This window comes from Bidens hawaiensis, unplaced genomic scaffold (genome assembly GCF_021521415.1).
Source record: "Bidens hawaiensis isolate Kalapana, Puna unplaced genomic scaffold, B.hawaiensis_p1.1 tig00000055_1, whole genome shotgun sequence".
Taxonomy (NCBI): Eukaryota; Viridiplantae; Streptophyta; class Magnoliopsida; order Asterales; family Asteraceae; genus Bidens; species Bidens hawaiensis.
The window spans coordinates 4,440,836-4,464,811 of NW_027491016.1; the positions used below are offsets into that span (position 1 = coordinate 4,440,836).

The 23,976-nt window shown below is 38.3% G+C and overlaps 1 protein-coding gene, 1 non-coding gene and 1 pseudogene across 4 annotated transcripts; 2 read left to right on the plus strand and 1 right to left on the minus strand.

The window, feature by feature from the left end:
• Positions 1 to 2,443: 2,443 nt before the first annotated feature.
• Positions 2,444 to 5,233, plus strand: LOC143531149 (2-alkenal reductase (NADP(+)-dependent)-like). 2 transcript variants are annotated; one of them, XM_077026531.1, is made up of 5 exons: positions 2,444 to 2,674; positions 4,102 to 4,282; positions 4,363 to 4,529; positions 4,638 to 4,720; positions 4,811 to 5,233. In XM_077026531.1, exons 1-5 carry the CDS (start codon positions 2,444 to 2,446, stop codon positions 5,187 to 5,189), a joined length of 1,041 nt encoding a protein of 346 aa, XP_076882646.1. In that variant the 3' UTR covers positions 5,190 to 5,233. The 2 variants fall into 2 exon arrangements, with proteins under 2 accessions (XP_076882646.1, XP_076882697.1); XM_077026582.1 differs by having other exon boundaries at positions 2,454 to 2,674; positions 4,444 to 4,529.
• Positions 5,234 to 5,448: 215 nt separating this feature from the next.
• On the plus strand, positions 5,449 to 5,609 carry LOC143556714 (U1 spliceosomal RNA). The gene has a single exon (XR_013139430.1). It is a non-coding gene; the product is annotated as a U1 spliceosomal RNA (small nuclear RNA).
• Positions 5,610 to 6,475: 866 nt separating this feature from the next.
• On the minus strand, positions 6,476 to 19,019 carry LOC143553181 (putative serine/threonine-protein kinase SIS8; annotated as a pseudogene). Its single transcript, XR_013138795.1, has 12 exons — positions 18,714 to 19,019; positions 16,941 to 17,378; positions 9,274 to 9,377; positions 8,403 to 9,203; positions 7,958 to 7,998; positions 7,741 to 7,809; positions 7,503 to 7,603; positions 7,338 to 7,416; positions 7,146 to 7,244; positions 6,991 to 7,059; positions 6,809 to 6,858; positions 6,476 to 6,701 (listed from the first exon to the last, which is right to left on the minus strand). The product of XR_013138795.1 is annotated as a putative serine/threonine-protein kinase SIS8 (transcript).
• Between the last annotated feature and the right edge of the window lie 4,957 nt (positions 19,020 to 23,976).

Consider the following 23,976-nt stretch of genomic DNA (forward strand, 5'->3'; position numbering starts at 1 on the left):
TACATACGTTATCTATCTAGAAATTGTTCAGGATATAAATCACCTGAACGTTTGCATAAAAAAAGTCCCTACAAACATAACGATTGATTACATGCGAATGAACGGTGAATAGTATTGTTGAATGATAAATTAAGTGGACATGGTACGAATACTAAAACATAATGAAATTACACATGACAACACATTTATACAAATACACTGTGTACTGTTAAACATAACAAGCTGGGGGAATAACGTGGTCTGTATCGGCTATGGGTGAATAACGTGGTCTGTAACGACCATGGGTGAATAACGTGGTCTGTAACGGGTATGGGTGAATAACGTGGTCTGTGACGACTATGAGAATAACGTGGGCAGTGGAGGCCACGAGGATATTGTGTGCAGAAGGGGGGGGGGGGCACAATGTTTGGTGATTCGTGATAAATACTATATATGTGCCTATATATATATGTGTGTGTGTGTGTGTCTATATATATGCTATGTGAATAGACGTAGAAAATAATGGGGTGTAGGAAATACTAATTATTTGTGTATACACTGTGTAATGTTGGATTTCATGTGGAACCGTTGTGGGCGGAAGGGGGGCCACAGTGGTTGATTTTATGTGGAACCGTTGTGGGAGGAAGGGGGTCCATAGTGGTTGATTAAACACGAAAATTGGAAACACGTAGTACGAACAAACAATCACGATTTTATCGTAATTTCGAATTTATATTATAAACTTATATGCATGGATATGTATACACAGAGACACAGCTGTACATATATACAAACGTAAATACAATTTTTATATATGCGTGCACGTGCAAACTACGACCGTGTGGTACGCAGAACTGATTTTGTTAAAACTTATGAAACTCACCAACTATTCGTAGTTGGCCTTTTCTTTAAACATGCTTTTCAGATAATCAGAAAGGTAGAGTAGATTGATTATGTGTTACTTGTTGGATAGTGATCGATGCTGTGAGCATTTGAGTTAGAAGTAAAGTAATTGGAGAGCTAGTTTTGATTGTATCACTTAGTTTGTAAAAGATGTTAAAGTGATGTAATATATAGTTAGTAATGTTTCTTTATGAACAATGTATTTGATACCAGTTGTATATGTTGCATTTCTGTTTTACGCTTCCACAAATCGCTTAACGAGAATAATTAATTACGAAACTGCCATAATAAATATAGGCCTTTGATCATTATATCTAATGGCCAGGATTTATTTCTCCAACTTCTCACTCTAATTTCATTTATCCACTGAACCATCCCCTATATATAAACATTAAATATACATATTGTTTTTAATAAAAATACATAAAAAATTTTTCAAAATTTTTTTTTTGAGCCTAGCGGGGTATCGGGCCTGTGGTCGTCGACCACCCAACCACACCCATGGGCCAGCCCTGACCCTAACGTGTAAGAGATTAACACTACTTTGATAATACATAGTTGGCAGTTTCGATATTTCCACACGTGTCGTACATGGGTCAATAACCTATTAATGTAATTAAAGGGTGTAACTTTTATTATTTTATATATAATAAAAGAGGAGTTTGGCACCATTGAACTATGATTGGTCCATTTGGCGGCGCCTTATTGGGCAAAGTATATTATATATATATATATATATATATATATATATATATATATATTCTTTTTTGTATTTTTTTAAGTTTGATAATTAAACGGTTATTGGCATAGACTCACCACTACAGTGTCCGGAACAGACATCGTGCGGGATTTGCCAACAACTGGATTTTACGGATATTTTTGTTTTAGTTCCGGAACCATAAAGAACGTAACCGAAACCAACCGAATTGATGTCGACTCACCGCCATAACATCGGGACCGACAACGCTCGAGTTTTACTAACGCCCGGGTTTTTTCGACCGAATAAACGCGATTTTAGTATTTTATTTTTTTATATGTTAATTTGACGAATTTATTTTTTGGGTTTTAACGATTAGGTTTTACCAACATTGTTTATACTGTAGAAACTGTACCGTAATAAACGTAACTGAAACCGACCAAATTCGTGTCGACTCACCGCCACAACGCCGGGTACCGACAATGCTGAGGGTTTTAACGGCCAAATAAATACCGTTTTAAATATTTTATTTGTTTTAACGCTTTGCGTCTTAGGATTTAGAGTAACATCACGGGTATATAAGCATATCTGACCAGTCCCGTCGCAATGCACCAGGTACTTTACTAGTTATTTCTAATAATAATGGTCCCGTTATATTTTTGTAAAGAATTATGACCAGTCAACTCACTTTGACTTTGACTATGAACCGGGTTCAGATGGTGTGATCCATTAAAATAAAATTTTAAATTCCGGTCTAGTGATCATGCTACAAATGAATTCGGGACACTCGATGTACCTACTACTGTCGATTCTCTGACCATTATGTATACTGTATGTTAGCAAACCAACCGAAGTAAAACTAAAATGGAGGTAATAGCGGATAACAAGCAGATCGTGTTAAAATCATACATCAATGGATCAATATCGGAAACAAACATGGAGTTAAAGCTTGGAAACCACCGTATAACACTGGAAGCTCCGAAAGGATCGAATGGGGTCTTAGTAAAGAACCTGTACCTGTCGTGTGATCCATACATGCGTGGTCGGATGCTTGACTTTCATGCCTCTTACATCCCTCCTTTTACCCTTGGATCTGTAAGGATTTTTGATTCCTCACTTTGTTTCTGCTACTGGGTGTTGTACTGTACAACTGTATAATGCATGGTTGGTCGGTTTTGCCGGCCACTACTTGAGAGAAAATTAATATCTGCGTCCATATGGTTTTAAAACGGAGGCACAACGAGTCCCAAAAATTTTTTTGAACCTGTAATTGAGTTCTTCCAGTGGTTTAAAAAGTGAACCATTTGAGTCCCAATAGTTACTTAATTTTCCGGTAAACTTTCATTTTACTGAAACCACAGGCTTAAATTGTTCGTTTCTGAAACCACATGGAGTCAAATTGTTCGTTTCTGAAACCACGGGACTCAACCGGTTCAAAAATTCTTTCGAGGACTCATTATGCCTCCTCCCTAAAACCACAGGGACGCAAATAGTAATTTTCTCAACTTATTATTAGATGATGTAGATATGATTATTTGATAGGATAAACACATTGAGTTTATAAAATTAGTATTTACTTTGAGCATAAAAAAACTGATTTTTGACTTCTGTGGGTTACAATTCACAAATTGTATGTTCGGTATTTTTAGACATAATTCATACAGTTGCTATTTATAACCTCAGTTTTTTTTTATCCAATTTTGCATTATGGATTGGATTTGCTTTTATATCTATATGGATTACTCTTATTCATTCAATATATACTTTGCGAGTGGAAAAAAGAGAGTATATAACTAAAAAAGTAGTAAATAAGTATTATTTGATTGAATAGCATATAGATTTGAGGAATCAGATGTAGGAGATATTTAAAGGGAACATTTTTTTATGGATAAATCTGTTTTTTTAACTAAGTTATATGGATGAAAATAAGGATTCTAATGTGAATGGTCTTAGACCGCATGTTTTGGGCGTTATATCCACCAACGCCAAAGCCACATCATCACCTTTGGGTGCCAAATACCAAAACAAGCATGTTAAAGGGCACATAAGTGGGAGGAGCCAACACATTGACGCCAATGAGATGGGGGTCCGCCCCAAATCAACCAATCACACTTTTTATTTAACTTTAATTTTAGTTAAACCACAAGATAATAGTTTAAGAGTGAGTTAGTTAAAGCTCATTGCCTATGTGGCAGTGACATGGTATGGCGTTATGTACTTCAGTACTTTAGTTAACCCATAATAGATGGTCTTGAATTTATGACTTAAAAAAATACATATGATATGATGTGAACCTAACACGAAATTTATGGGTTTGGATTGTTGATTAGTAACATGCTTTACAGTTTAACGTACTATAAGATACACGTTTTTATTCTGTCTCAAATTTTGTAATTTTAGAGTTATAGTGTATTAACCTGCAAATACACATACCGTGTTCGTGTTCATGTGCGGTTTGATGCGGGAGAAGAGAGCCGTTTAACGCCCTTTTGTTGATAGTATTGTTTAAATATGTGTTGTAGGCAATAGAGGGATTTGGTGTGTCAAAAGTGGTGGATTCTGATGACCCTAATTTCAAAAAAGGGGAGTTTGTAGCAGGCCTTACAAACTGGGAAGAATACACTTTAATCCTCAACACTGGTCAATTGAGGAAGATACAACAAGATGATGCCATCCCTCTGTCTTACCATGTTGGCCTGCTCGGTGCGTGCCATCTCTCTATTATGCAAAACTTACATCACTTTTTATAAATAGTTAGCGGATAAATATGGTTAAATATGCAGGCATGCCAGGATTTACAGCATATGCTGGTTTTTATGAGGTTTGTGCTCCTAAGAAAGGAGACTATGTTTATGTATCTGCAGCCTCCGGAGCGGTTGGTCAACTCGTCGGTCAACTTGCCAAGTTACATGGATGCTATGTGGTCGGAAGCGCTGGAACGAGCCAGAAAGTATGTATTATATCCACTTATGTGTCTCTAGATGCTCATTTCCTCTCTAAAAACAGAGTTTTTTTTATTATCTTATTATTATTTTTTTTAATGGCACCATATTATCAGGTAGAACTTTTAAAGAATAAGCTTGGATTTGATGAAGCCTTCAACTACAAAGAAGAATCAGACCTTGAAGCAGCCTTGGCCAGGTAATAGCTTCTTGAGTAATAAATAGATATTGTTTTCATTTTATTTTAAGTGAGTTAACAAAGGGTAGTTTGGTAATTTCAACATAGCAGGTACTTTCCTAAAGGAATTGACATATATTTTGATAACGTGGGTGGACCGATGCTTGATGCAGCACTCGGAAACATGAGGGTTCATGGCCGTGTAGCCATTTGTGGGATGGTTTCTCAAAACAGTAGAACTGACACACAAAGTTTTAAGAACATATTTGGTGTTATATCAAAGCGGATAACGATTAAGGGGTTCCTTCAAAGTGATTTTTTACAGATATACCCTCGGTTTTTGGAAGATGTTACCAGTTACTACAAGCAGGGGAAGATTGTGTATATTGAGAACATGAATGATGGTCTTGAAAGTGGCCCGGCCGCCTTGGTTGGGTTATTTTCTGGCAAAAATGTTGGTAAGCAAGTGATACGTGTGGCCAGCAAGTAAGGTTTTGTTTTGCAAATAATGTAGGAGATTCATGTCATATGTTATAACTCGATGGGTAGAACACGAATTCTAATACTGTGGTTAAAAGCTACCCAAAAATTCTCATTTTCAAAATATGTCATGAAAAATATGTTAGCGGTGGCGACGGGTAAATTCTTTCACATTTTGATGTTTGGAAAATAAAAAATGTACATTTTAGAGTATCCCACATCGGTGGAGGGAAGAAAGTGAAGACAAGGGGAGTTGGATACAGGATAACTTACTTACATGGATGGGGTCAATGGGTGATTAAGAAGACCCATGGCCTAGGTTAGTGATCTCCATTGCACTTAGGAGGGGTGCTACCCTAATGTCGGCCCAAGTGGTCGAGCCTACATCAAAATTTGTGGCAGTGGAGGCCTGCGTTTGCGCGTCCTTTACATAATTCTTCAGTTTAAGAACTTGTTTTATGGGTTATGATAGGTTGACAAAAACATTCCAACTTTATTAGGTTTGTCCATGTCCTAGAAGCTTAACTCGTGCATATGCTGAATAGCACATGTTGCTAGCAAATGATTTCGAAAGGCTAAAATTGCGTCAAAGTTTTGTTGGTTGTTTTAACGCATCCCATCTTACGATTTTGTTAAAAAGATCTTGATATTTGCACCCTAAAAGTTACCAGGTGTGCCCTTATAGACATGACCATTTATGTTTTATTTCTTCTGTTTTGCATGATTTATTTTTCTATTATAACTTTTAAAATAGAGTACTCCATCAAACGTTGCCTCAACTAAATGCGCAACCATGAACCATGCATGCATAGGGTAGAAAAATGAGAAAATCTTATAACTTATAGGTGCTAGAAATATTTTTTACATTTGTTAGTTTTATTTACAATTCAAACAGGCAAACTAAAAGCATATAGAAGGAATCATCTATCATCTCAAATTTAGACTCAAAATCAACCACCAAGTTGTCTAGTCCCGTGCGGTTCTTGAACTATTGATCGGCTTTTGAAGAGGCTTCAACGCGGCTATGATGTCAGCAAATGTAGGCCGCAGTTTTGGATCCCTGTACAAGTTAGGAAACATGATTTCTACATTCTTTTCAATAACCTTAATTACCTGCAAGCCCTTATGTTTCTTTAATTTAAGTTTATATATAACTAATGTGTTACTTATGATTGATAATCGTCTAATCCTTTTAAATACATCACATGTATGCATTAAAAGTAGACTTAGGGCGTTTTATGTGATCCATGTGACCAACATGTAACTAAATGCAATTCAAGTTAACCCATTTATAAGTAAATGCGTCTGATATTCAACCCGTTTGACCTATTAATGGAGTACTTGCGTTTGCCAACATCTTGTAATAATATCAGCAATGGCGGGATCCACGTCATCAGGAACTTCAAGACGGCGATGCTGAAACCCGACAGCACCAACAACTTACATCGGGTTCATTCCACCCCACGGTTGTTGCAACGTGCATAGCTCCCATAAAATGACTCCAAAGCTGTAAACATCACACCTGCAATGCATTGCCTCAATCATCATAACAAATAAAACAAAATACATTTTTTCCCCTTCTTTTACAAACAAATAAATTATTTACATAGGAGAGTAAAAAATACCAACTTTTCATCTGAAGGCTCGTTTCGTAGGACCTCTGGAGCCATCCATTCTGCCTGAAAATAATCATATGTAACCACATTGAATTGCCAATATAAATCACGCATGTTTAATGCATAAAATCATATTAATAGTAATTGAATATGATTACAGTAATTAAAAAGAAGTATGATCTGACAATAACTTACCGTCCCTGCAGTAGACCTTGATGAGAGAAATGTGCTGTGTTTCATTCTTGACAACCCAAAATCACCAACCTGATGAAATGATAAAAAAATGTAACATCATAAATTTAGAATACGAAATCCCATCTCAATTTAGTATCGCAAAGTTGGTATGGTACCTTTACAACCCAGTTTTTATCGACAAGGAGATTTGGTGACTTCAAATCACGGTGAACTATAACTGGTGTGCAGTTGTGCAGATAATTCATGCCACGGGCCTAAAAATTAAAATTTTACAAAATACACAACAGGATATTATATTATATTATATTTTATGCATCAAGATGAAAAGGTTGCAGAATATAGCATACAGCATGTAGGGCTATCCTCAAACGCCGTCTAATGTCAAGTTGATTGTTAGGCCGGTGGATTAGTCTATACAAACTACCTCTGCAAAGACGATAATAATATATGTCTCATTACCATGCCTACAAACATGCAAGATGTCCTTGAAATGTTATAATATTACAGTTTACCTAGGTAGAAATTCGGTAACGATTGAAAGATGTGGAGCGCGTGTGACAGCCCCCATGAAGAGTACCACGTTGGGATGCCTAATTCTCTTCATGATGCCCACCTTCACATCAAACACCAAACAGTAAGGACACATATGATTAAATTAAATTAAATAACACACTCCCATTGATTGTATTACAATGATTTAACTCAATTAGCATGAAAATATTGCAATCGTTAGAGAAGAGCAGATTATACCTCGCTTTTGAATTCCTCAAGGGATTCAACCGTTATTTGTTGGTCTAGAAACTTTTTAACAGCAACTTCCTAATAATTTAAATGATTTGAAAGAGGTTATAAGCATCCACACAAAAGCATATAACACAACCCAATAACGAGAAATTAGTTAAAGAACTATTTAAAACAAAGTTAGTGAAATTCAAACACACGTGAAACCATTGTGAAATTAACTTACAGTTCCATGCCAATCACCACGATACACCTCTCCATACGATCCTGCAACATAGAGACAGTTATTAATTCGCTTATTAATACTCATTAGAATTAGGAGGCAATGCCATTAATTAACAACCAAGGTTTTACAAATATTCTAATTTGGTCTCTTTGTTTTAGAACATCACTAGCTTTGAAAAAATACGGCCCATTTTGACCTTTAGTATAAGTTGAAGAGGCATGTTTGCAAACGTTAAAACTTAAAGTGTTATAGTCATTTCTTTAGTTTAATATAGTTATACAACAATGAGTCACACTTTCTAACATTAGTGACCAGAAAAACACAAACGGTTTGCTTGGTAACCAAACCGGAACATTTTCCATATTTTGTTATTATTTAATGGTAGTGCCCCCTTATACCGTAGAACAGTGAAAATATGAAAATTAACAAGATAGATCAGTAGTACCTAATCCAATACGTTCACCCAAGGTAATTTCCTCCCATGCAATCTCACAATCTGCCACATCATCAAGCGAGACTTCCGAATTCAAACTATCCGCCACATCATTCTCACCTGCTTGCAAATTACCAAATTGCCCTTCCCCATCCCTTCTTTGACCATCCACAAAATTAGGCAAACCAGTTGCTACCACTGCTGCAGCCGTCACCGTGGCTGCAGCCGTCACCGTGGCTGCAGCCGTCACGTCTTGTAGCGGCAACCAACATCGATGATGCCACAACCGCCGCGGCAGCCGCCACTGGAACTTTTGATTGTGACGAGGGTAAACTAGGCAAGAACCGAGAAGGACGGTCAAACTGACTTTGACCCTTAGTCCTATCCTCGTCTTCATCATAAACTACATTAAACAGATTCGGAGGAGCAACAACGCCGCTTTCAAGCAACACATCATGAAGTTTCTGCGCTAAATGAGGGTTTTCTTTTGCAGCATCAATCATGTATTGTGAAACATCTTTGACCTTCATTTTCCGTGCAGCAGGTGAACTAACGCCTTCGGTCCAGGAAGGTGATCTTGCATGGCTATAATTATAAGACTTTATACGTAATTCACCAATTTTGTTCTGGTGGGGCCCAAAGTCTAAGCATTCTTCAGATGAAGTAGTTTGACCACTTTGGGAAGAAGTTACACGAGAGCTAGACGTGTCATCGTCTCGGGACCATGGGCTTGAGGAGGAGGAAGATTCGTCATGGTCAACGTGGGACGGAATAAGTGTTCCCGGGTCAGCATTTAGGTCAATAATGTATTCCCTGGAGTTCATATAATTAGTTTTTTTTAGTTATATGTGATTAGGATCAAAATGATAAACAAGTTTAATACCTTCCATCATCAATCTTTATGAAGTTCATTGCCACATCAGTAGATCCAGTGTATTGTTTCCCTTTCACCAAGCAGCAAGCAATACCAACGCTATCAGCCAGAACCTATGCATAAAGAAGATAACTGAATTATTGTGTTTAAAATTGGGCGCTACAAAAATTTACGGGTGTAAACAAGCCAGGCCGCTCATGAGCTACTCAAGATCGGATCATTAAAACCTCAAATCAAGCTGAGCTGAAATGACCTCAAGCCTAAAAATAAGATTGTTAAATAAACGAGCTCGAGTTAAAAGAGCTCGAGCGTAACATGTTGGGTTTAATGTGGAGGCTCAATTGTTTTGGGCCCGGTTCAAGAGAACTATGGAGTAGAATATTAGAAGATCAAATGGGTTGGCCCGTTTAGTTTTAATTATAGCCCATATTAGTTTTCTTGGTGACCAAGTAGAATACCCTAATCTTGTAAGTATCCCTGTTGCCGCCCGTGGATATAGGTCAGTCGACCGAACCACGTAAATCTCTCGTGTTCATCTTTGTTTATTATTTCTCTTGCAGATTTGTGTGTTTTGCAATACCCGAATCCCTAACAAGTGGTATCAAAACCAAGGTTACGGTTACACACGGAAGCACACGATCACGAGAGAATATGGTTGGTCTGTCTAGGGTTTAAGGCCGACAGCTCCTAGCCGCCTATCATCCATTAGTCAACGATTTGAAGGTTACCTCCGTTAGTTCACTTCAAGTAAAGGATAAATATACTGTCATTTGCAATTATTTTTTTTGGTTCTTATTTGAGTTTTGATAATTCTGCCACGACCAAGATACATTAGTTTTTGGTTCCTGTTCACAAAATACAAATTGTGACTTGGGATAAAAATTAATATTTTCATATCCTGTTCACAAGATACTTTGATTGTTTTACTCTTTTAGGGGACATTTCACAAACACCTGGTGTGCACTCTAAAAACCCACCAGAGATTGAGTCTGTAGCTGTACGTACACACTCGAACAATCGATAATTAGGTTAGGAAACAAGATTAGACCAGAGCGCGAAGTAAGATCTATCACCCTAACCACCTCCCTGCTGCCGTCGCTACTCCCTAACCACCGCAAGCACCACCGCAACCCTCTTGAGCCGCCGGTGCTGTCATTTGCTACTGCCACCGACTGCTGTGTGTTTTTCCGACGCGCCGCCGCCATTTTCGACGAGCTGCAGCCACCGGAATTCATCTGTTTGCTGCTACCACTGGTGTGTGCTGCCACTCCTGTCCGCCGATCTCACAGCTTGCCGGATCTGCTGTCGCGCCGCCTCCTGCCGCTGCTGCCGCTGCGTCACCACCCACGGCCGCCGTAAAAGTAGCCGGAATTGTTGGTTCACCTTGTTGTGTTGTCTAGCTCGATTCGTTATATCTCGGTGTTCTCCCGGTTTTGATAAACGATGGTTTCTTGTAACCTGGCTGCCGTTGAGCTGTATCTACCTTCATCATCTTCACGGTATACTCGTTCCTTTCTCACTATTATTATTATTATTAGTATTATTATTATTATTATTATTATCATTAGAACATACGTGATCCGGATCTTTGGAGTTTATTTTCATTTTAAGATCTCTTGACTATTATTGTTATTGCTACACGCTATTATTATTATTATTATTATTATTATTATTAGTTTTTGTTACTATTATTATTATTATTATTATTATTATTGATTTGGTGTTCTATTGCTTGTGTTTGTGTGTTTAGTTGCAACCATAGAGCGTAGGAACCATGACTATTACTTGAGACCATGTCCTGAAACGAGGGGTGTAGGAAAGAGTAAAGATAGGGAGCGTATATTGCGTTTGGCTTCTTGGAATGTAGGAACATTAAATGGTAAGTTGCTAGAATTGGTAGATGTGCTTAAAAGACGTAGGGTTCAGATAGCATGCCTCCAGGAGACTAAGTGGAAAGGACATAGAGGGGCTGAGTGTAATGGGTATAAGTTGTGGTACTCGGGGTCTGATGGAGCTAGGAATGGAGTGGGGTTTCTAGTGGCTAAGGAAATACACACTAGTGTGGTGGAGGTGATAAGACATAATGACAGGATTATGGTGTTGAAATTAGTACTAGGAGAGGAAGTAGTGGCAGTAGTCTCCGCCTACGCGCCCCATGTAGGCCTAGGGGATCAGGAAAAGAGAGAATTTTGGGATTGCCTAGACGCAGTGGTAGGGGGCATACCTAGGGGGGAGAGGATTTGCATAGGAGGTGATTTTAATGGACACATTGGTAAGGCTAACGATGGTTTTCAAGCCGTACATGGGGGTTTCGGTTTTGGTGATAGGAATGAGACCGGAACAGATCTTCTAGAGTTTGCGGTGGCACATGACCTAGGTATTATAAATTCTTATTTTAGGAAACAAGATTCTCATTTAATCACTTTTAGCAGTGGCGGACGCGACACGCAAATTGACTACCTTTTGATGAGGCAGGGAGACCGACGTTGGTGGAAGGACTGCAAAGTCATACCTGGGGAGGCAGTTGTGACTCAACATCGACTACTAGTGACAGATATAGCCTTCAGAAATAAGCTGACTGTTCGAGAGAAGAAAGGTACACCGAGAATTCGATGGGGAAATTTGAAGGACGAAAATCTCCTACTGTTTAAGGATAAACTCATGCTGCATACGCGGGCTCGACTAAATGGGGACTCAACTCATATATGGGAAGCTATGGAGACAAAGATCATCCAAGTAGCAAAGGAGACTCTCGGGGTCACAACAGGAAAGACAAGTGGGCATAAGGAGTCTTGGTGGTGGAATGAAGCAGTGCAAGACAAGATAAGGGACAAACAAGGATGTTTTAGGGAGCTAATGAGGTGCACGAATGAGGAGGAGCGAGTGGAATTGAGGGACAACTACAAAACGGCCAAGATAGAGGCGAAGAAGGCAGTGGCGGAAGCAAAGAAGGCGGCCTTTAAACGGATGTATGAAGGTCTAGAAACAAAAGAGGGGGAACATGCTATGTTTAAGATTGCCAAAGCCAGGGAGCGTAGAAGGCAAGATCTAGGACCGGTGAAGTTCATAAAGGATACAGATGGGCATGTACTGGTCAAGGAGCAGGACATCAAGCTAAGATGGCAAACCTACTTCCACAATCTTTTTAACAATGGGAGAGCTTTCCAAGAAGAACATGACAACACAAACTTTCAACGACAACAATCGAATAACTGCTACTGCCGACGGATCACACGAGAAGAGGTGAAGGATGCACTTAGGAGGATGGGAAGGTCTAAGGCGGTTGCCCAGACAACATACCCATCGAGGTGTGGAAGTGTCTGGGGGAGGAAGGAGTCATGTGCTTAACTACTCTGTTCAATAGTATTCTCAAATCAGGTAAGATGCCAGACCAGTGGAAGAGCAGCGTTGTAGTTCCTATCTATAAGAACAAAGGAGACGCCCAATGTTGTGGTAACTACCGAGGAATCAAACTACTAAGTCATACTATGAAGCTATGGGAAAGAGTGATTGAGGGTAGACTTGGACGAGAAACTCAGGTTATGGTCAACCAATTTGGCTTCATGCCGGGGCGTTCCACCACAGAGGCAATACACCTTCTAAGAAGATTAATGGAAAAGTATAGGGAGAAGAAGCATGATCTACACATGGTTTTTATTGACCTAGAAAAGGCCTACGACAGTGTGCCACGACAGGTGCTCTGGGAGTGCTTAGAGGGTAGAAGAGTGCCCAGGAAATACATAGAGATAATTATGGATATGTATACCAGGAGTGAAACAAGTGTCCGTGCGCCAGTGGGGGATACTGATTTCTTTCCTGTAGAGGTAGGTCTTCACCAGGGGTCAGCGTTGAGCCCGTTTCTTTTTGCAGTAGTATTGGATGAGTTGTCAAAGTCGATTCAGGGGACTCTCCCGTGGTGCATGATGTTCGCAGACGATATTGTGTTACTTGCTGAGAAAAAACAAGATCTAAACATGAGGCTTGAGGAGTGGCGAACAACCTTAGAGACAAAAGGTTTAAAGATTAGCCGATCTAAGACGGAGTACCTCCACTGTGATTTTGGTGGGATAAACGACAATGAAGACGCACAGATCACAATTGAAGGGCAGGTGGTCCCGCAGGTAACGAAGTTCAGGTATTTAGGATCATTTGTACAGAGCGATGGGGAATTAGACAGTGATGTCACCCACCGAGTTCAGGTAGGATGGCGTAGATGGAAAGCAGCCACAGGTATATTGTGCGACAAGAGTTTCCCGACTAAACTAAAGGGAAAATTCTATAGGGTGGCAGTTAGACCTGCAATGCTATATGGATCAGAGTGTTGGGCCATCAAGAGGGCACAAGTGCGGAAGATGGAGGTAGCAGAAATGAGAATGCTACGTTGGATGTGTGGGCACACAAGGCTAGACCGAATAAGAAACGTTGTGTTTCGCGAGAGATTAGGGGTGGCGAACATAGTAGACAAGATAAGAGAGTGGAGATTGAGATGGTTTGGACATGTAAAGAGAAGACAGACGACGAATCCTGTTAGATCCGTAGAAAACATTACTATAGAGGGGAGGAGGGGTAGAGGACGACCGAAATTGACTTGGGATGAGAGGATTAGGCATGATTTGATAGACCTAAACCTCTCCGAGGACATGGTTGAGGATATGAATTCGTGGAGAAGTAGAATTAAAGTTAAGGATTTTTAGAGAGAATTGAATACCTTAGGGCTTAGACTTAACTTATTTAGGTCGCTTACCATAATGGTATTTCCCTTACATATATTATTATTATTATTATAATTATTATTAGCTTTTATATAGCTGTTAAACTGTGATCTTATTATTAATATTATTATAATTAGTAGTAGTTTGTATATAACTGTTAAACTTTGATTTCCTTTATTTTGCTTCATACACATGTACTTAGAGCCGAGGGTCTCTCTGGAAGCCACCTCTTCATTCCTTTGGATGGAGGTACGGTGTGCCTACATCCCACCCTCCCCAGACCCTACTTATAGCTTTGCTGTCGGTGGGATTTTACCGGGCATGATTGATTGATTGATTGATTGATCAATTAAGTCGTTATCCATTATTAAGCATCGATCAACAGGAACAAAAGCAAATTTTTTTGCTTTGTTTTTTTTTAACCGCTCTTGATCAGAAAGAAGACGGAGAAACAGGTTCGCGCTTTTTCAGTTCATTTTTGATTGTTGATTAGGTTTGGGATTGGTTCGTGAGTTTGCTTCGGGTTTTTTGATCATCAGGTTTTGCCGTTTGTTTGACAATTTTGCCAGGTGGTTTTGTTGTGATTAGTTGGTTATTTTATTTTTGTTTGTCCGAGATTATTTTTTCTGACTATGTTACCAAGATCCGAAGTCGGAAAATCTCAATTTAAGATAACGGCTGAGAACTGGAAACTTCAGATTGAGAAGTTCGATGGTAAAGACTTTGGTTGTTGGAAAATATAAATGGAGGATTTGCTAATTCAGAAGGATTTAGACTTGGTATTGGGTGAAAGACCAGTAAAATAAAACCAGGCGAGTGGGAAACTTTGGATAAGAAAGCCAAGGCGGATATTAGATTATCGTTATCGAAGGATGTTGCGTTCAGCATCTTGAAGGAAATCATGGCGCGTAGGATTATGAATGCATTGTCTAATATGTATGAGAAGCCTTCGACAGCTAATAAAGTTTTCCTAATACGTGAATTGGTAAACATGAATATGAAAGAAGGAAGTTCAGTTACAGTACACATCAACAAATTAAACTCGATTTTGTCAAGACTACGTCAGTTAGCATCGATGAGGTTTAGGCTCTACTACTGTTAACATCCTTGCATGATAGCTGGTTAGGGATTGATACAACAATTACTAGTTCTACCGGCGAGTTCACTTTTGATGGGATTCGGGATTTTATTCTGAAACAAAGAAATTCAAAGGAATCATCGACTGATTTAGTGCATGTTGGCAGAAGCATGAAACATAACAGAGGTAGTGGGAGCGGGAACAGGAAAAGGAGTCAGTCTAGGACTTGGAAGGATGTGGTATGTTGGAACTGCAACAAGACGAGATACTTTAGGAATCAGTGTCTGAATGAAAAGAATGAAAAGAAAGAAGTCAACAACACTGCAGAAGAATACAAAGAATACTCAGAGGATGAGGCTTTAGTTCTTAGTGTTGAGGATAATGTTGATTCCCGAGTCATGGATTCTAGTGCTTCATTTTATGAACCTTGAAGGATGTCAGAGTGATTCCAAGCTTAAAGAAAAAGCTGATTTCTGTAGGGCAGTTGGATGAATAGGAACATGAGCTTAAAAATGGGAACTGGTAGTGGAAAGTTTTTAAGGGAAATCTTATCATGGCTCGAGGAAGAAAGACGGGTTCGCTGTATATGGTCAGTTTATCGTCTGAGGGAGTGATCGACCAGTTCAAAAGAAGACCAAAGTCTAGTTAACAGAGTGTAGTGAGAGGAAGAAGTTTTGTTTTGCAGCAGAAAAATCCAGAGCCACAAGTCAGATTTCGGTTGAACGTGCTAGGATAGGTTCAGAAAATCCAGTCAATGGTCTTCGTGGCAGTAGGAGCACTGGCAATCAGTCAAAGCTTTAGCTATAGTTACCAGATGATGGCCGATGGGTTAAGAGAACTAGTATTCGACAACGGTTAAAAGTCTCTCCAGAGGATTACCTGCTATATATGGAGAGTTTTTTTTGTACTTAGGGTATTCCAGGATCTGGCACTTCGTGTAAGTGGGAGCCGGTAGGGACAGAGAATGAGTCAGTAGCAGCTGTAGCCATGACTGATGTGTTGATGCTCGGGGGAGCTTCAATGGGTCTTCAGGTTAACTAATGAGAAGGCTCTGCAACTAGGAAGACGAGGAAGATTACAAGAGGTACAGGCAATCATCAGTAGGCAGTTTGAAGATTATCAAGCCTCCAAGTGGGAGATTGTTGGGTTTAATGTGGAGGCTCACTTGTTTTGGGCCCGGTTCAAGAGAACTATGGAGCAGAATATTAGAAGATCAAATGGGTTGGCCCGTTTTGTTTTAATTATAGCACATATTAGTTTTCTTGGTGAACAAGCAGAAAACCCTAATCTTGTATCTATATATATTTAGACTTGTACTTGTAATTCCTCATCACAAGGGAGGCATAAAGCAATAATAAAAGTATACTGGTTGCAGCCCGTGGGCTTAGGTCAGTCGACCGAACCACGTAAATCTCGCGTGTTCATCTTTGTTTATTATTTTTCTTGCAGAGTATTTGTGTCTGTGTGTGCTTTGCAATACCCGAATCCCTAACATAATAAAACCTCAAATCTGCACAACTGCACCCCTAAGCAAAAAGGGTGGTTTGGGTAAGAGGTCAAACACATGCCAACTCTTTTTGTCCAATATTTTGACACTTATACAAAAATATTGTGTTAGATATGATCAAAGTGTTATTTCAACAATAATTTTTTTTATATATAGACTGGTTTATGAGGTTTTATGCATTATAAATACATCGTGTTGGAGACTTTTGACCCATTTCATTTAAACTAATTCTTCTATATTTTACATTTTCACTCATTTGACCAGTTAGATATATAATACAACCCAAATCAACCCATTCACGGCTCAAAAGGACAAAACTTATTTAAAACACAACAGATGCACCAACAAGCATAAAACATGATTATGTGAACAAGATTACCTTGAAAAGCAATGCACGATGACGTGCCATCCCAACTTTCAATGAGCCTAGAGGCAACACCATGCTTCCAAGAGTCACCTTCAACTTATAACTGAAACTGTTCCATGCAACCAACATTTTATCCGGATCCGCAACCGGCCCACCCATGTGATTAGAAACTAAAACACCAAGTCTCTGCACCGCATCTTGATCTGACTCTGATGTTGACTTCGACTTTGACTTCATATAAATCTCGAATGCACTTTTTTCAAGCTGTAACAACTTAACATCCATACCCTTGTTGATTACAACCGCTTCCAATGCAATATTATCTGACACGGGGGTTTGTTGCAAATCCGTTAAAGAAGGCATTTCTGATAATAGACCCGTTGGTGAAGCCTCGTATAGATCATAGAATCCGTCCAAGATTTTATCATCATAACTAAGAGCACTGTAATTCTGTAAGTATGAATGATTCTAGGATATGAGAAAGGGCAAAACCCCAATATACATATCCAAAATATGTTAAACATTAAAACCAAACTAAGTTGCAGTTATCAAATAGTCATGAGTGAAGAACAGAAGAAGTCATCCAAATATATTGATGGTAATAGTATACCAGGAAGTTCTAATTCCTTGACAAACCGAATATAATGTATTTTAATATTCCAGCTCAACAAAAGCATAAAGCTTTATGCACAGAATCAACTATTAAGCCATGGATAATCGCCACGACGAGTGTGTGTGTGGGCAGGCGACTTGGTTTTAAAAAGCACGAAGCGCACAGAGGCATTTAGCTCCTAAATGCCGAGGTGAGAGCTTCATGTGTGTGAGGCATTGCTCTATGTACAGCCGAAAAAAACCAAACCAGTAAAAACCAACTTTTATTATTAAATTTATGGATTATAATTTTTACTTTTAAATGTCAAGTAAGTTATTAAAAATTAAAAAAATAGTGTAGCTCAAAATTCAGGCCTAAATGTTTAATAATAAATTAACCATTAATTAACAAAACATAAAAAATTAGGTACAAATTTTCAAGCCCAAATTCCCTTTTCTTCAGCCCAAAAATTTTAAGCTCGAATGGTAAAAACCAAAATAAAAAACCCAAGCAGAACCCATTGTGAAAACAGAAACCAAAAACCGAATCTTTAGCTTTTGGTTTGGTTTGAGCCCAAAACCGACCCATGTACACCCCTAGCTCTATAACATATCAACCTTTGATAAAAACATAATCTTTTCATCCCTGTGGTTGTTTCTGTTAGGAGTGTGCATGAAACCGACGTAAATGAACCGAAATAACTGAATTCAACCAAACTGACGGTTTCGTTCTATGTTTTTTCAAAAACCAAATTTCCGGTTCAGTTTCTATTTTGCATGTACCAAAAACTAAAAAGAGTTTTTACATATCAGCTTCCTATAGACCCTAACTTCGACCCATATGTGCATGAAGCACCGCCTCAAGACCCTGAGGCATTTTCCCAATAGCCTCGTGCGCCTCGCAACTAAGGCACGCCTTGTAAAACCAAGGCAGGAAAGGGCATTTTGTTCACTCATTTAGCAACACAACAAACTAAGTATTGGAATCTTTTATTATTTTAGGGTTTATTAGTATGAGCCCAGTTTAGCTTTCCAGGTTTCTTGTGATCTCTATATATTGTAAGACAACCTTCACTAATCAATCAATTCACCATCTTACAGTAAGCAATACGCATAATACTCATAAGAAAACATGGATCATATAGATATGCATCATGTTAACTACTAAAAAAGCAAGACAGTAGCTTAAATTACCCAATATCGATACGCAAGAACTTTAGCAGGAGAATTGTGCTGCAAACTAGACCCCAAACTGATCTGCTTAACCGCTTCAATCTGCACGGCTTCCGGATCCTCCCGCGCACTTAACTCCAACACCAACTGAATCTGGTACCCCTCATCCTCCACGCGCGGGTCCCCCGAACCCTCAGCCGCCATTGTTTCTTCATTCTTATCTTCAACCTTTAAACTCAAATTCCCACTACTCTGATTACCCTTTGAAGAACCCTTATTAGACCCTTCCGACCCGACATCCGATGCTTGATTCGGCATCATATGTAATTTTTTTCAACAGATTCGGCATCATATCCGGCTTCATGCCGGGGCGTTCCACCACAGAGGCAATACACCTTATAAGAAGATTAATGGAAAAGTATAGGGAGAAGAAGCGTGATCTACATATGGTGTTTATTGACCTAGAAAAGGCCTACGACAGTGTGCCACGACAGGTGCTCTGGGAGTGCTTGGAGGGTAGAAGAGTGCCCAGGAAATACATAGAGATAATTATGGATATGTATACCAGGAGTGAAACAAGTGTCCGTGCGCCAGTGGGGGATACTGATTTCTTTCCTGTAGAGGTAGGTCTTCACCAGGGGTCAGCGTTGAGCCCGTTTCTTTTTGCAGTAGTCTTGGATGAGTTGTCAAAGTTGATTCAGGGGACTCTCCCGTGGTGCATGATGTTCGCAGACGATATTGTGTTACTTGCTGAGAAAAAACAAGATCTAAACATGAGGCTTGAGGAGTGGCGAACAACCTTAGAGACAAAAGGTTTAAAGATTAGCCGATCTACGACGGAGTACCTACACTGTGATTTTGGTGAGATAAACGACAGTGAAGACGCACACATCACAATTGAAGGGCAGGTGGTCCCGCAGGTAACGAAGTTCAAGTATTTAGGATCATTTGTACAGAGCGATGGGGAATTAGACAGTGATGTGACCCACCGAGTTCAGGTAGGATGGTGTAGATGGAAAGCAGCCACAGGTATATTGTGCGACAAGAGTTTCCCGACTAATCTGAAGGGAAAATTCTATAGGGTGGCAGTTAGACCTGCAATGCTATATGGAACAGATTGTTGGGCCATCAAGAAGGCACAAGTGCGGAAGATGGAGGTAGCAGAAATGAGAATGCTACGTTGGATGTGTGGGCACACAAGGCTAGACAGAATAAGAAACGTTGTGCTTCGCGAGAGAGTAGGGGTGGCGAACATAGCAGACAAGATAAGAGAGTGGAGATTGAGATGGTTTGGACATGTAAAGAGAAGACAGACGACGAATCCTGTTAGATCCGTAGAAAACATTACTATAGAGGGGAGGAGGGGTAGAGGACGACCGAAATTGACTTGGGATGAGAGGATTAGGCATGATTTGATAGACCTAAACCTCTCCGAGGACATGGTTGAGGATAGGAATTCGTGGAGAAGTAGAATTAAAGTTAAGGATTTTTAGAGAGAATTGAATACCTTAGGGCTTAGACTTAACTTATTTAGGTCACATACCATAATGGTATTTCCCTTACATATTTTATTATTATTATTATTAGCTTTTATATTGCGGTTAAACTGTGACCTTATTATTAATATTATCATAATTAGTAGTAGTTTTTTATATAACTGTTAAACTTTGATTTCCTTTTTTTTGCTTCATACACATGTTCTTAGAGCCGAGGGTCTCTCTGGAAGCCACCTCTTTCTTTATTCCTTTGGATAGAGGTACGGTGTGCCTACATCCCACCCTCCCCAGACCCTACCTATAGCTCTGCTGTTGGTGGGATTTTACTGGGTATGATTGATTGATTGATTCTTCATATCTACTCTTACTTCACTCTAACCAAACATGTATTACATATTTATATAAAACTGATATAATTCAATACTAAAGAACACCACCACCACCGCATAATAATAATAATAATAATAATAATAATAATAATAATAATAATAATAATGCCACAAACGTCTCCATTTTCTTAACCCAAGCATCAATTTCGTAACCAAAATAAAATTTTGAAAGAGACCCAGGTTTTATTATGCCAGAATTGAAGAACCCACCAAGGAAATTAGCTAATTTTGCTTAAATTAGCAAATTTGTAGACATGTGTGGGCGTAAAAGAGGGGAAATTTAAAGGTATGATATACCTGTGGATGATCAATAGCACATAATAAGATGAAAAGTAGGAAAAGAGGATGGCAGAGACAAGTATGAGCAACAAGTGGGAGCAAGATGATGACCCACTTAACTTGAGGCTTTCCAGATACTACAAAACAATACAAACGTTTATTTACATACTTTTCTTTTCTTATTATCTCTTATTATTAAATTGACGTCTTCTTTTCTATATTTGGGTAAAGGTTACGGAATGTTTTTTTTTTTCTTTTTAATGAAGTTATAAAATGGGTTACCGGGCTAAGTTCAATATATCGGGATACATTTGTCTTTTGATTCGGAGAACCTTCAACTAAGGCTAGCGTCCGTAAGCACTCACTCAAAGGCGCACTCACTCAAAGGCGCGATAATGCGGAGAGATAAAAATCGTTCAGTTCAATGATCCAACCAGAGTCGTCTCGTGGTAAACCAAATCAGGCCACCGTTTTAGGCCTTCAGTTTTACGGGGCCTCCATTTATTATAGAGTTATGTATTTTGGGTTTTTGAAAGTAGATTTTTTTAGAATTAGTAACTAAGTGATGGACCATAAGCTAAAGAGGAATGTTCTATATCCATTATCAGTACATATCATTCATATTTTATAATTCTTGGACACTCTCTAATGTTATAAGCATAAAAAAAAGCCTCCACATTTTTAATAGCTTTAGGCCTCCAAATAAGTTGAGCCAGCAACACCACCTACTCGATTAGTCTCCCATCATCGATTTGTTTCGTCGAAACTAAATGATGAGGGGCGGGAATCTAGCATGGGTTGTATGGAACACCATGTCTCTCCCTTACAAAACTCAATTATTATTTTTATTATTATTATTTAAATAAAGAATTTATGTAACACGAAAAACTTGAATCCAAGATTTTTTAACTATTTGGTGTTTTAAACTTTAAAGTCTTTGTCTTTTTCAATGAGCCATCAACTTTATTATTATTTATTTTTTTATTAGTATGAAAAGAAGTATTGTTTTATGAACAATTAATGATATTATAAATGTAGCATTTATTACTCACCAAGTCATACTTATCGGCCTTTTAGAATCGACTCACTAAATGTTCAACCCGACTAGTTTAAATAAGCTGGAGCTCGTTTAGTAGTTTGAGTTTAATACTTCAAGTATGTTGTGAGTCTAATTGTCAGGGCCGGTCATGGCATGGGGCTGAGTGGTCCATGGTTATAGGCCCGACTACTCGCTAGGTCTGAATTTTTTTTTAAAATTATATGTATTCATATGAAATACGATATATATATTTAATATTTAAACTCAATTACATAACAACTAACTTGGTCTAGTGGCAAAGGGGCATAACTCCTAACCAAAAGGCTGTGAGTTCTAGTCTTATTTGAGACATGTTTAAGGCTATTTTTATTAATTAGTTTTTTACACAACCCAAATCATAAGTCATAACTCATAACCAAGGAAGACAATTTAAAAATTAAATTGTTTAAACCCAACAAAATACTCTTTTTACTTAAGGCCCAAAATATTTTTCGTCTTCGGCTCAAATTTTTTTTTCGTTTCTCGGAACCGGCCCTGCTAATTGCCATGCAATATATAGTAAGTTGCTATAATATATAGTGATTAAAAAAAGATAAAAATATATGTATGATGTTATAATTAATTGCAAATATATGAACATAATTGTTATTAAAAAAAGATATAAACATGACTAAATAAATGAATAAAAATATTTAAACAATTAATAAAAATAACAAATGACTCAAACTTAAACATGGAAATTATACATAAGACGGTCCTAATCTTTAGAGTTAAGTGTTAGTTTGGTGTTGCTTCCTTTAAGATCATGGTTCAAGACTCCATCGAAGACGGATTTTGCGTACTTTAGCCATTCAGAGAGAGAGAGAGAGGGGTTTAAATTATGAAAGTTAAGAACTCAAATATAATTTAACCTAATTTAAAAGTAAATTAAATTAAAGTTCGAACATTTGAACTTTCTAAAAGTGTTACTTGTGTGAACATAAGAAAAAACGGTCAGAAAAGTTAAAAATAGGCGTGATATTTTTGAGAACCTTTACTTCTATACATAGGAAATTTGTTCAAGACTTAAGTGTTTTAACTTTTAACACGTCCATTTTAACTTCATGCCATACCATAACTAATATTTTAAATTTGATTGTCAAATAACAACTTATCCAAATATTGATAAATAAGTAATTTGGGTGTCATACGACCTCTTTTTGGGTATCCACTTACGATTTTTTCGCTTGTCTCCCCCATATTTATTCCCAACATTTTATTTTAAAATATTTTCAATTTCCATCTAACAAATATAACTATGTCAAATTTTTAAACTAAAATTTTGAAAATCATTTTCTTTGAATATTAATGAAAATTTAATCATGTCAAATTTTTCATTTTTGTTAAAAAAAATTATAAATTATAAAATTTCATAGTCAAATCTGCATTCAGTTCTAATCAAACAATAACAATTAATTATCAAGTGGACAAACATAATCAATAAAAGTTTAATATGAATTTTCTAAGGTGGTGTTTCTTTTATGAAAAAAGCTCTGCGGGAGCTCTTCTATCTGCGCCTCGCAGATCACGCACAAACATGAGCTTCTGCAGAGTTTTTGTTTTTTCACAAACGTTTCATTAAAAAACATCTGTGTAGGCTCTTCTGGGTTCAAATTTGGTCCAACCTCTTTTTATCTCTTATAACCTCATAAATCATCGTTCCCTTACACAGACTCTCAACCATAGCGACCACCCATCGCCGCCCCACCACCGGTCTGCCACTCCGCCGGCGTTGCCCCTCTACAGCTCCTACTCCACCGATCGAAATCCAACACTCGAGACATAAACCTATTGCACCCTGCTTCGCTACCTCTCCTCCTCGCTGCTCTCCACCACCGTCACCGCCTTCTATCTCTTCCAAATTTCGGCATTGAACGCAAGTAAAATTAATAAAGGCAAAGAAGGGCCAACAGTTCTTGAATGTTCTAAGAAGTTGAAGTTGGTTGGGTTACAGCCGGCCGATCCTATATTCTTAGCTATTTTCATATTTTTAGAGTGTTCTCAGACATGAGAGAGGCATGGATGGCATTGCCAGATAATAT